Here is a 13,155-nt window from a genome sequence, read left to right on the forward strand (position 1 = left end):
GACCAACCCATCACTGATTCTGATGTTGTCTTGTTATTTGTTGACAACAACAAAGATATAGAATATCTCCATCCATATCCTTTAACTGCAGTGTCCCCATACTGCAGGCCAACACCGCAGACAACACTTCAGGTCCCCCCTCTATAATCATCAGTGTCTCAGTATGACATGATCCGCGCTTGTCAAGCTGTAAGAGAAGATATAGAAAGAATAAATCATGACACCGAGGTCAAAAAGACTGTAGCGCATGTCAAGACTAACACCGACCCTGAAACAAAACCCAGCTCGAGAGCCTCCCTCCTCACGCAGCTCTCACTTTCTCCCACTCTCGCTCTTTTCTCTTTCATTCTTTCATTCTCTCCCTATTGAGCAGCAAAGTTGTCGCTCTCTTTCACAGCCTACCCTGGGCGAGAGGGGAACAATGTAAGCACACTTTGCTCCCCTGAATACTTGTTAGAAACCCAATCAGGCCCTCTTATTCCCCATATTCTTTTTCTTTCTTTTCTCTCTTTCTTTTTTCTTTCACACTCCCTTCCTGCAAAGAGAAGGAGGGGGGAACTTAAACAGGCTCGCTGTAAAGGCAAACTCCTCTCTGTTCTCCCTTTTCTCTTTTCCCGCCGTCAGGTCTTTCTTCCTGCCTCGTCTCTGCAAGCACAAACACATACTTTCCATCAATAGAAAGGGACAAAAGAGGTGAGAGTGAAAGAGACTCATCCTGACAAAAGACATCATAATTGATTGTAAATTGAGAAACATCTCTCAGTTAAATCACCTTCGTATTCTCTGTTTCTCTCCTATTCACTTGTCACCAAATACAGTTGGAATAATTTGATTTACTACAATAAAAAAGCTTTTCTGAGCCGCCCAGAATCAGTTCCTCGTTCACTTTCCACACAGTTAACACTCAATAAATAAGATTGTAGTGAAAGGTAAGACTCGTAAATGATCACGATTTTGTACCATCACTGGCACCTGAAGCATCACATTAATCTTGTTACAACAGGTTAACGTTATTTCAGCTGTAGTCGCCTGAGATGTAGCTTTTGACTGACAGTTCAACGTCGGATCTCCTGTTAAAAGCACTACCACACAGTGCTGTGCAAGCTCAGACTTCACAAGAGCTTGCTCAAAGTTCAGGTCACGCAGATTTAAATGAACTAGTTAATGTTCAAAGTTCATAATTTTGAATTTAACCAAGTTCACAGTCCCGAAAATGAATTGATTCACGTCTATTTCTCCCATAGTCTCCTATATTAATTTAAGTCGTAACAAAGTAATACAAGGTTTACTAATAAGATTTTGTTTTGTTTCTGGTTTATTACATTTTCGTTTAGATAACTTCTTGTCTGTTACTGAATAGAAGACTACTGTCGAGCAGTGGCGATATTTACTTTCTTTCATTCAGAGAATGGCCATCATAGTAAGCAGAACTAAAAAAAGATATTGTGTAAATGTGTGTTACTGAATAGCAGAAGACTACTGAGTCTTTCTTCAACTAACTAAGGTTGTCTTTGCTGCCAGAAATCTCCGTCTATATCAGAAACTTGTAGAAGCAAACACAAGCAATATGTCAGGTCTTTGTCCTTGTAAACAGTGGATATCCAGGTAATGTATATTTGGGGCAGGGCTGCCTCTTCAGTGCGCCAGGCGTTATTTACAGAGTGATTGGCAACTTGAAATGTGAGAATGTAGGTGGAGTTGAGAGACAGCTAATCTTTATTGACACACGTGTATATAAATGCAGATAAATAGATACAAGTTAAATCATTGTCAGATGATAGTCAATGAGTTCAGACTGTTTACCTGCATGCAACCAAAGCCCGCTCAGATGTGATTGGTCAACTGATCGACTACAATTGGAAACAAGAACATTTCTGATACCGAAATCTTGTCCCTTGCCTTCAGTTTGTGCATTCATATGCAGATATCTGTTTATAAAATTACCCTTGGGCGAAGCGCTCAGCTCGTCCTTAAATTTGAAGTTGCTCAGTGCCAATTACTGAGACACAGAAGTTTGACAAGCAGGGACTTAATGAAAATCATACATGCTCAGTAGACCCCTTCTCTGGATAAATAAAGGTAAGAAAATGTGAAGGGGGAAGAATTAGAAGGACTTATACTGAAGCAGGACAGGGCTGAAAAAGAGTAAGCAGGCTCTTCAAAACAATCCCCGAGGTAAATAAAGGTTAAAAAACACGGCGAAGGGTTTTGGAAGTCAGAGAGGGAGACGGAGAGAAAGAGGGAGAGATTGATAGACTGGGGAGATCTACGGAGGCAGTGAAACAAACGAGAGCTGCAACAGGTTGGAATTAGATCAACACTATCAAGCAGGCCAGATACAAGCTGTGATACCTGTGAGAGATGGATGGGGAGGATATGTGTGTGTGTGTGTGTGCAGGAATGGAGGCAGCTTCTGTGTGTGTGTGTGTGCTGTTAATCTATTTATTTACCTGTCATTGGCTGCGATAATGGTTTTCATCCCTTCTCTCTCTCTCTCTCTCTGTCTCTCTGTCTCAGTCTATCTGGTGATGGGGGATTGGGTTTCGTGTGTCGCTTGATAATCAAACCTGTATTTTCTCATCAGACTCTAATCAGACCAATTACACGCGTGACGGAGAGCGTGGGCAGGTTGATGTAGGGGAGCGATAAGGATACACACTCACACACACACACTTTGGGATTAAGCGCTCTGTCTTGGGGTATCTGCGTCTCTTATCGGGGACAACCATCCCTGACATGACCTGTCAGCAGTCATGCCATATGTGTCTCTCGCGCACAAACACACATGAGAACATACACACATGGATCTTACATACATGGCACCATGCACCAATTCAACCTATGTCTGAAAAAGAAGCCAGACTTCTGCTATCTCATCAACCATTGTCACCCTTCCATCCCTCTCAATCTCAATCCACATTCTTTCTTTTATTCAACATTTCTTAAACAGTAAACTCAATGTTTATTCCTCAGTTTTGTTCACTCGTGTGTCTTTTTTTGGCAGGCATATGATGGCTTTGCGAGCCTGGGTATCTCCCGTCTCCTGGAACCATCAGACATGGTGCTGCTGGCCATTCCTGACAAGCTAACAGTCATGACCTACCTGTACCAGATCCGGGCCCACTTCTCCGGCGAGGAACTCAACGTGGTGCAGATAGAGGCCAACAGCAGTCGCAGCACCTACAAGGTGGGCGACTTTGAAACCGACACAAACGCCTCCATAGACCAGGACAAGTTCTACGCTGAACTGAACGACGTGCAGCCCCGTCAGGCTAACTCTGAACCTGTCGCCTCTGCTGGGGCTGAATCCAATGGCACTAAAGCCGCAGAGGAAGAGGCGATGGAGCTGGGTGGGAAAGCGGAAGTAGGAGCAGCCAGCTTTTCAGCAGCAGCAGCGCCTTTACAGTCCTCACTTCCTGTCCCATCACCACGCACAGCATTAGCCGCCTCAGCAACAGACTCGACCCACGCGGCACCATCAAGCTCTGAGGACAGGGGGAGTCTGCTCAAAGCCAACACTTTAGACCTCAGCGAGTTACCACAGAGGGTGGAGAGAGAGATGGAGAAGGAAAGACAGCAGAAGGATGAGGTGGGAGAGGAGAGAAAGGAGGGAAGTGCAGAACCAGGGTCCCCCACTAGGAGAGGGGCCGCCTTCTCCTCATCCCCATCCCACCAGAAACTGGGCTTCTCCTACAACAGGGATGCTGACCTCATCAAGAAGAAGAGGGCCAGCCTGCGTCACTCAGAGTCTGAGCCCGTCTCAGAGACCAGCCCCCCTCCAGTCAACCACACAGACATGCCTCCCAAACAGGTAAACACCCAGACAAATAACAGCGTGTGCTACAGCAGTTCTTTTTTTCTTTTATTTTTTAATGATTGTTTGACCTTTTCATGACTTTATAAGACAGGACAGCTCAGAGAGAGAAAAGGAAGTGGGGCCACAGGTCGGATTCAACCCTGGGCAGTTGCGGTGATGACACAGCTACCGGGGCGCCCTTACATAAAGTTTTTTGTTTAAGAGAAATTGTTTCATGGATTTTCCTCAAGTAGAAAAGTGCCAAAATGTTACCAAAGATGAACTCTACTGAGTTCCTACCGTCTCTTCAAAAGTGCCATCATGTTTTTTTGTTTTTATTTTACATCATTTTCTTCAACATGCTGAATGATGGATGGTTTTATTTCATTTTCTGCATAATTGTTCGCTTTTGCACATGCAGCCCGAATAAATTACAGGGATGAGGAAACAGGAATATTCTCCGTGTTTTGAGTATAGTTTAAAATGTCCCTTAAGGGTCAGTAAGAGACACATACAGCTGTCTTGCAGCTAATTTTAAATCCTGTACCTTAAACAACCTCTGTCTTACGTTGACTAATTCACATCTTGCTGCTTAAGTCAGGTATTAAGATTCTGACAGCAGGTACCTGCCTGGCCCCTAAATGGATTGTTCAGGTTTTTATCCTTGCACCCTGGCTTTGATTGAAACTTTCACAGCAACATCAGTCATAAGACAGAGGATGCGGTGAACATTCATTTCCTCCTGGCGCTCGCTAAGCTTCAAATCCCAACCTCATTGATGCCATTGCAGAGATGACCGTACCGAAATTCTCTCGTTCTGCATTAGATGTTGTCGTCGCCTGTCTCGTTGCCGAGGCCCAGACGCGTTGAGGCCGGGGCCCTTAACATGTGGCGACTTTAGAAGGCACCCAGGAGAACCCCCTGCTTTGACATTTCATTATATTTTTCATTATATTTCTCATCCCTTCAGTTGATGGCAGTTGGCGCCGTGACTGCTCAGGCGTGGCGACGCTTTGCGCAGAGCACACCTCATCTCGTCTCACACACGCACTGGCACGCACCTGTATGCGTGTGCGCACACAGTCACACGGACAAACACCCACTGAATGCATTCCTGCCTGCGTTGGTTAACCCCAGATTACCGCTTCCTGTTTACAAGTCGAAAGGTCACGGGGCAGGCGGGGGGCAGCAGGGGGGTTATGACAGCTATGACACCCCATTTTGATCTGCTGTTATCTAGTTAGCGGGATGCATCCTCGCCTGCACCCAGGCCAGATTTGACTTGGTGGAAGGATAAACATGTTTCAGTGTTATAAACAGCTTGGTTGTAATGTTTCTCTGTCTAAGCCGAATGTGAAAGCTCTGTTTGCAGCCCTTTATAATACAGCCAGGATTACTCTGCAGATAAAATTCTAAGGTGTGTGTTTTGCTTTCTTGTCAAAGCCGTCATGCTCTCCACACCACTGGACGCAGACAGGGCTGTGAGCCCAGCTCTAGGCTGGCCCCATAATGCCAAAGTGCAGACCCTGCATATCATGCGGGATATATCCTGCTCCTACATCTTTGACTGCTTGTCTTAATTATGTTCTGCCTGATCACTTTAAGAGGAAGATATGTGAAAGCTGATTGATAGTATTTTTTTTTTGTGTTATATTTAGCCATCATATTTGATAGATTACACAAGGTCAGTTCATTCATTTGGTAAGAATTATATATTTGAGACAACATTGTCAGTCCAAGCAATATGATTTGTTGCATTTTTCTTTTTTGAAAAAATATAATTTTAAAATCTGAAACCGTCAGAGGTAATTTGGTATTTGGCTACGTAACTTGAGTTAATGTTGTATTTTCTCTTTCAAAGGAGCCAACACCTGCCCCTGTAAGTCCGCCTGCAGAGAAGGTGAGTACAAAGTGAAAAAAATATACTTATATTCTCACATTTGTACACTCAGAAAATGCTTTTAACCCCCAAACACTTGCAAAAAAGAGTATGTAAAAGTCTACAAGCCCTTGTCTCTTATACCTATCACCTCATACAGGAACATCTTATTTATGACGTAGTTTTATTAGAATTGAACAGTCATTAGTACTGTAGTTTTATGTCCTCACAATCATTGTTTTTCGTTGGACACAGAGGGTGCTGTCTCGTCAGGAGGAGCTGAAGGAGAGAGCGAGACTCCTCCTGGAGCAGGCCCGCAGAGATGCTGCCATGAAGGCCGGGAACAAGAACGTCCCCAACTCAGCCGTCAATGCACCGAACAGGGCCACAAACGTCTGCGATGTAAGTCAAAGTTGTGTGTGTGTTTGTGTATGGATGGACTTTTCTGGGACTGAAACACTGACATTGCTCACTTTGATAGTGTCAGAGAGGTCAAGTCTGAGGTCATGTTTTAAGACGTGAATCCCAGCTGAGGACGATTCATCTCAGGTCAGCCTTGGTCTTCAGGTGTCTGAGGAGGGGGCAGTTCGGGCTGACCTCTTCCGTGTGTAGTAACTAAAGCTGTCCACAGTGTGAGTTGTGTGTCCTTGCCTCTTTGCTGCGAGCTCTGGAGGGTTGTGCAGCATCACCTCAGTGTTACGAACAGCTAATAGAGTGACCAGCAGCCTCTTCAACACCCTCATGTCACTCCCACAGTTCTCTGTTCGCTGCTCACTACACTTGCAACATGCTGGAAAAGCCTGTCCAAACTGTCTCATCCTCTGGCAGTCCACTTTGTTGAACACTTTATGAAAAGGCTTTGAGAAGGAGAGAAGACTTTTCCTTATTAACTTCTGCTCAGACTCTCTTATGGGCTGCTGAACGTCACAACCTGAACTCGTCTCGCTGCCTCTTCTCTCTATATGCATGTCTCTCTCTTTCAGTCTCCCTCCTCGGTCATCTTGACTCTGCACAATTTTTATGACATCCCGACCAAATTTGCTGCCCCCTCAATTTCCCCCGAACACTGAGTAAATGTTGTACACAAACACCTGTCAGCAAAAGTACATTCATGGCAAACGGGGGGTTAGAATCGCTGTACCGAAGCAAACTAGACCTGAGAAGACGTGAGTGAAATTGCCAGGTCTGAACCGAGCACGCTCCACTGAACATAATATACTGTGGAGGGGGGGTGCACACTGATGGAACAGGAGTTACCCCAGGAAAGCACTGTGGTCAAATCCTGTGTGACGTTTCCAAATGTTTCAGAAAGGAAAGGGGGGGTAAAAAAAATATGGTCTTGTGAGAATTGTGGCGACAACGGATTTGAGGGTAAAATGAAATAAATACCCTTTGGTAATGAAATATCTAAAAGGCAGCAGACGCATGCCCCTGCATTTACTGCCTGAATCCTTAAAGAGATATATGCCCTTGAATTAGATGGTTTTTAAGAGTGTGTGTTTGTGTTTGTGTGTGTGCGTGCTTATGTATATAAGTGTGTTGTCACTGTTTGTCTGCGTGTAGGCATGCAAATGTGTGTGTTCGTGTCTGCGTGCAGGCCACAGGAGGAACCATTTCAGCATAATCTGAGCAAGTAAATGAGGAACTTCCAAGGACTGGTGGTGTTAAAAGTCTTCAGAGGAAGAAAGCAAATTAAAAGAGTTTTTCAAAGCCGTCGCAGTGCCGATATATTTCCTTAGCGACAAAAAAGGTCCTCTTCCGTCCCTTCTTGTGTGGCGCGGCAAGATGGCTGACTTCACTTAGATTAGCTCCTTAAAGTAGCCAGACCCAACCCTCTGCTCTTTCTCTCTCCCTGTCCTCCTGATTTCCTTACTCATTTCCAAGGACAATTGGTTAATAACCCCCTCACACACACACACACACACAAGCACACACACTGCTCCCATGCATAGGGGAAGGAGGGAAAGGAGGAGGGGCGAGAGGGAGATATTGAATTGTTTACACTTTTTTTAATAGAAAACATTGATCAAAGGAATACGACTGGCCTCGAGGCCAATGTGCTGATAATTGTTAGTGATTCAGATTAGATTACTTGATGTCTTGTTTTGATTAGCGTGTGTGTGTGTGTGTGTCCATGTTATCAGCTGGAGAGGCCCAAGCTTTTCCCATTTAACTCTCCATCCGTCTAAGTAGGTGCTTTGCGGTTTAGCATGCATAAGGTATAATTTAATTCAATTAAAGCAGGCTTCATTCTTCCAGGGAAGTGGCTAATGTGGGGGCAACAGAATGATTTGGGCAGAGGGGAGAGGAGGGGTCTACATGAGCTGTTTTGGGGCTGCAACATTCAACACACAAATGACAAATCGGTCAGTTTGAGAAGCTTGTGTCTATTAACTAAAATCACGTCTTTCCCAAAGCTGTAGAAGTCATGATTTCTATGTGACAGAGGAAACATTCAGTTAAAAAAGATATTGAAAGATTAACTGATAGTCAAAATAATCATTAGTTGCAGCCCTGATTGTCCAGAACAGAATAAGAACATCTTTTCTAATCGAGATGAGGACTGTAATATGAAAGTCACCTATTTGGCTCAGGTACAATCACTGATTAGAGCACAGATACCAGACCCAAACCTGTCAGGACCCTTTCAGACCCGACTGGCTGGGCAGGATCGGACAAAAACCTAAAAATGATGTCCGTCTTCAGGTCGGGTTCAGTCACGTCGATTGTTATGGTGCTTTCAGTTGCTTTTCTGTGAAAATGTTGTGTAATAAACATATAATGAAAAAACAAGAGGTAAGTGGCAGATCTGAAACTTTAAAAGCCACACAGATGCTATTTGATACTTTCCAGGTTACAATCATTCATTCAGCTTCTATTAATTGCAGATTTAAAAAAAAGAAAGTTTTTTTAAAGATCGAGTCAGGCTCACTTACTACTCTTTTGGACTCCCCAGCCACACTGTTGGTGACTTCACATTAAATACAAAACTCATCAAAAACATTTCCATAACTCTCCTAAAGAGTAGTAAGTGAGCAATTTATCCAGAGGAATTGGGACTCCTCAACAAGTTCTGGTCCTCCTGCAAATGAGCATTTCTCTCCTTTGTTCAGTCACCAAAAATAAGAAGCTTAGGTCGGAGCATTGAGTTTGAATAAGAAGTACTTCATTTAACTGTCACCAGTTGAACTATAAACCCTCTCTCCCATCACACACAGCCTCCTCACACCTGTCTGTAATGTAAACTCTGTTTGTTCATAATTCTTTGGAAATAATGCACTTCACAGTGTTGTTTCAACTTATAAAACTATCAAAGTAAGGTGCATCAGATACAGATTTCAGTGGAGAAACCTTTGGATAATAAGTCTGCCATCACTTCATTTTCTTGTGCTGTAGACTAAATATCATCTATATATTATTATAACAGGATCATCATCAGGTCTTTTGGCTTTAGTCTCTGCTTTTTTGCAATACTAATGATTCAGGAGCCAAGTTTTTTTCTACTGTTGCAGTCTTGCATCTCACTCAAAATGCTCAATATGGTAAATTAAAAAAAATACAAACTATGTCTGTACCGGATGAGTGAAACTAAATGTAAATGTGAAAACACATCACACATCAACACAAGATGAATGTAGCTTAATGCAGAACAACATGTTGTTTGTGTGTGTGTGTGTGTGTGTGTGTGTGTGTGTGTGTGTGTGTGTCTGTGTGTGTGTGTGTGTGTGTGTGTGTGTGTGTGTGTGTGTGTGTCTGTCTGTCTGTGTGCGTGTGCGTGTGCGTGTGTATGCGTGTGTGTGTGTGTGTGTGTGTAGCCCTGCTCTCTTGACCTATGCTCTCCCTCCTGCCATCCCTAATTGTAGCCCACAGTGACTGGTTCTTTCATCTAAGGTCACAGGTTCAGTTTTCTCTCTTTCTCTCCCTCCCTGTCTTCTCACTCACTTTCTCTCTCTCTCTCTTTGTGTGTCCATCTATTTTTTTCAACCCCATTTACTGTCTTTCTTTCCTTCTGTCTGCCTGTTCTTTGGATTTCTCTGCCTCATCTCCTCTTCGTTTTCTCTCCATCCTTGTTGTCTGTCCTACTTTCTGTGGCCTTTGATGGACAAGAAGCACTATTACTAATAGTTTTGCGCCCCCTCCACCTCTTCTTCCTCCTTCTCCTCCTCATAGGTGGCCTTCACAACATATCAGCAGTCAAAGAGCAGATGTCTTGTAATGTTGTAATGTCACCACCCCCTACCCACACAGCAGCCAGATGGGTAATTAATGAGCTTTCCTAAAACTATCTGAGGCCGGGACTTTATTCTCTCATTTTATCCTTATTGCAGACATCCCATTTGTTGTTTGTCTTTCTTATTCTCTTTTAGTTCTTCCCACTGTTATTACTTTAATGCAGAAGTGTGTGTGTATGTGTGCATGTGTGTGTGTCTATTCGCTTCAGGTCTTCTCATCCATTAGCAGATGAGAACAGTAATTTCACACCGGCCTGGCCAGGCTAATTATCAGGATCCACACTTGGTTTGGAGGAACTGTATGAATGTGTGTTTGTGCGCATGTGGTCGCACAAGCATATTCTCCTGTGTGTGTGTGTGTGTGTGTGTGTGTGTGTGTGTGTGTGTGTGTGTGTGTGTGTGTGTGTGTGTGTGTGTGTGTGTGTGTGTGTGTGTGTGTGTGTGTGTGTGTGTGTGTGTGTGTGTGTGTGTGTCTTTGCATAACTGTAAAGCAAAAAATATGTGTGTGCAAGTATGGAGCACCTGTGTACTTTTGCATTCTTTCAAGTGTGTGTGTGTGTGTGTGTGTGTGTGTGTGTGTGTGTGCTTGTGGTACGCGTTTGAGAGTGCACGCAAATGTCTTGGTGTTTTCCAGGTAAGAGAGTTCCCCTGCTCACTGACTCGTTGTGATTCCTATAATTGGGTCCCGTTTGATTTTTGCCGACCAGCAACCCCGTCCACCTCCTCCTCCTCCTCCTCCTCCTCCTCCTCCTCCGCCGCTCCCTCTCCTCTTCTCAGGAGTGGAGGGGGACTCCTGCGTTTCTGCTGTTGTGACCTGTGGGTGTTGTCATCCACTCCCATCTGCTGTCTGCCCTCTGATCCTGACTTGACTGCATTCATGTCCTCATTTTCTCCTCCACGCTCCCTTTTTTTTTCTTTCTTTTCTTTCTTTCATTTGTGTCACTGGTGGCCAAAACAAAGCCCTCTGGCTGAACCTCTGCATTCCTAAAGGCCCTGAGTTGTCTGAGTTATTCTATTCATACTGTATTTCATCCAAGTGATTATAAAAAAAATATGCACATTATAAGTGGCTTCTTGTTACCTGGCTGTTGGCCCTAATTACCAAACACTGGCAAATTTAGGCAGCTAATTATCATAGTAAAGATGCAAGAGTTTGTGTCAGTGTTGAGAGGTAGACAGACTTGCTGCTAAGAGTGGCATTTTCTTGTTATACTATTCTATTAAAGACTCAGATAAAAGAGGACTTTCCATAGAATAAAGTACATACAAAAAACACAATAAAAGATCATGGTTTAAAAGACAAATAAAGTATATATTGGTGTCTTACAAAGAGACAACTGTAATATTGTGTCCTCAACCGGGATTGTTAATGCGTAGAGCTCAAATTGCAACTAAGAAGCTTTTTGTCAAACAAATATCAGAACACTGTTAATATACTTACCAGCTCTATCTTTAGACTTGCAGCATAACATAATCCTGTAATCATTACCTTCTTCAAGGATGTTTTCACCTGTCCATTTGTTGTTTTGTTGGTTTGTCAGCAGGATTACACAAAAACGACTATGAAAATGATTTTCCATGAAACTTAGGAGGATGGGTCTCGGCCCAAAATAGACCCCATTTACTTTTGGTGCAGATCCAGATAAGTGACGGATCCAAGAATTTTTTTCTCACTGCTGTTAACATTGCAATCATTTACATTTTTGCTAATTTCTCAGGGGATGATAAGATGAGATAAGAGAAGATAAGATATGACTTTTGTGATCCCTCACTGGGAAAATTCAAGTAATTGAAACAGGACAAAAGCAAGACAAAACAGAAATACATTTTTAAAAAAACAATAAAATACAAAATGAGATCAGGCACATCTAGGTGGCTCGTATCGATGAGTGAGCACAAAAGGGGACTGTAGGGTCCTTGGCCGAGTTATGCACTGTGCCATCCTCGTTGATGATGTTACAACTCCAGAATACAAAAACTCTAATAGTAGAATATATGTGTTTAAGAAACGATTGAAAGAGGCCACCAGTAAAGGGCTGTCTTAGCAGCAGATTTTAAAAAATGTCTATTTTGCAAATGCAAATACAGCCTTGTGCACTCTCCTTTTTTGTCCACACTTTGTCCGTTGCACCCCTCCTCCTTCTCCTCTACCTCCTCCTCCTGTCCTCTCTCCTTTTCAACTTTCTCCCAGCAGTAATAGTTTTTCTCCAGGTCTCATTTTGATGTGGCTGCCGTCCCTTTCTTCTCCCAGCTCTCCCTTTTTTTTCCTCTTCTCCTCTTCCTCTTCCTCCAGCACCCCCTCCTTTTCTCTCGCTCTCTCTCTTCTTTTTGAAGAAACTGCCCCTAATGAAACTAAATAGTTTGGTGTGTGTGTGTGTGCATGTGTGTGTGTGTGCGTGTGTTGGAGTGTGAGGGTATGTGTCGTGGCTGAATTGGCAGGAGTGGAGATCAAAGGCAGTCTCTAAATTGAGTGTGCGAGCGTGTGTGTGTGTGTGCATGTGTGTTAACGAGCAAGAGAAAGACAGCTCTCTCAATTGCATCACAAGAGCTGATCAAGCCATCAGAGAGGAAAGCTGTAATACACACACACTTACATACCTCTTCTGTAGACATGTACCTCTTTCTTTCTCTCCTCGCTCTTTGTCAAGTTATCACATGCCTCGTGTTCACGTTTGACCAAGTGGAAGTGCCAAATGTTTCCCACGTCCATCCTGTAGCCCTGTTCTCTCTCTCTTTCTCTCCCCCTCTCTCTCTCTGTCTTTTTCTTAAAGCCGCTTTGTTGGATAAAATATGCAGGAGTAGGTCCACAGACAAGAGAATATTTAATGTTCATTGCATATGAAATTACAGTAATCCCACTTTATTAGTGCAGAAAGAATTTGTTGTAGGATTTGAAAGCTTAAATTACTCCATGTGTGCGTTTGTGAGATAGAGTTTAGCATTGATTTTTTTAAATTTAGATTTGTGTGTACATACATTTAATAGTCAAGATATTTTGCCTTCTTATCGTATGATTTCTGGATATCTCTGATTATGCCGGTTGGCCTTCGACTAAATAGTCACAAAACCTCACTCAGGAATTCAGAAAGTAAATCTATCTGTTGGACATTCGTTTGTATTTCCACTGCAGGTAAAGAAATGTGAACATTAGGAAATGCACACAAATAACAGATAAGAGGGGCAAAGTGTTTGTGCTTTAATACATAGTTTATATATTTTGATACAATACGCAACTGGAGTTAAGCTTC

General features: G+C 43.2%; 1 protein-coding gene across 7 annotated transcripts in view; it reads left to right on the forward strand.

Moving 5' to 3' along the window:
• The window catches only part of ehbp1 (EH domain binding protein 1), a 149,982-nt gene that overhangs the window by 78,471 nt on the left and 58,356 nt on the right, over positions 1-13,155 (forward strand). For all 7 annotated transcript variants that reach the window (XM_084376010.1, XM_084376011.1, XM_084376014.1 and 4 more), the window contains 3 exons: positions 3,005-3,811; positions 5,658-5,696; positions 5,931-6,077. In XM_084376010.1, the coding sequence (XP_084232136.1) occupies positions 3,005-3,811; positions 5,658-5,696; positions 5,931-6,077 (993 nt within the window). The remainder of the gene's footprint in view (positions 1-3,004; positions 3,812-5,657; positions 5,697-5,930; positions 6,078-13,155) is intronic.

Source organism: Pagrus pagrus, assembly GCF_965226575.1.
Source record: "Pagrus pagrus genome assembly, chromosome: 15".
In the NCBI taxonomy this organism is placed as follows: domain Eukaryota; kingdom Metazoa; phylum Chordata; class Actinopteri; order Spariformes; family Sparidae; genus Pagrus; species Pagrus pagrus.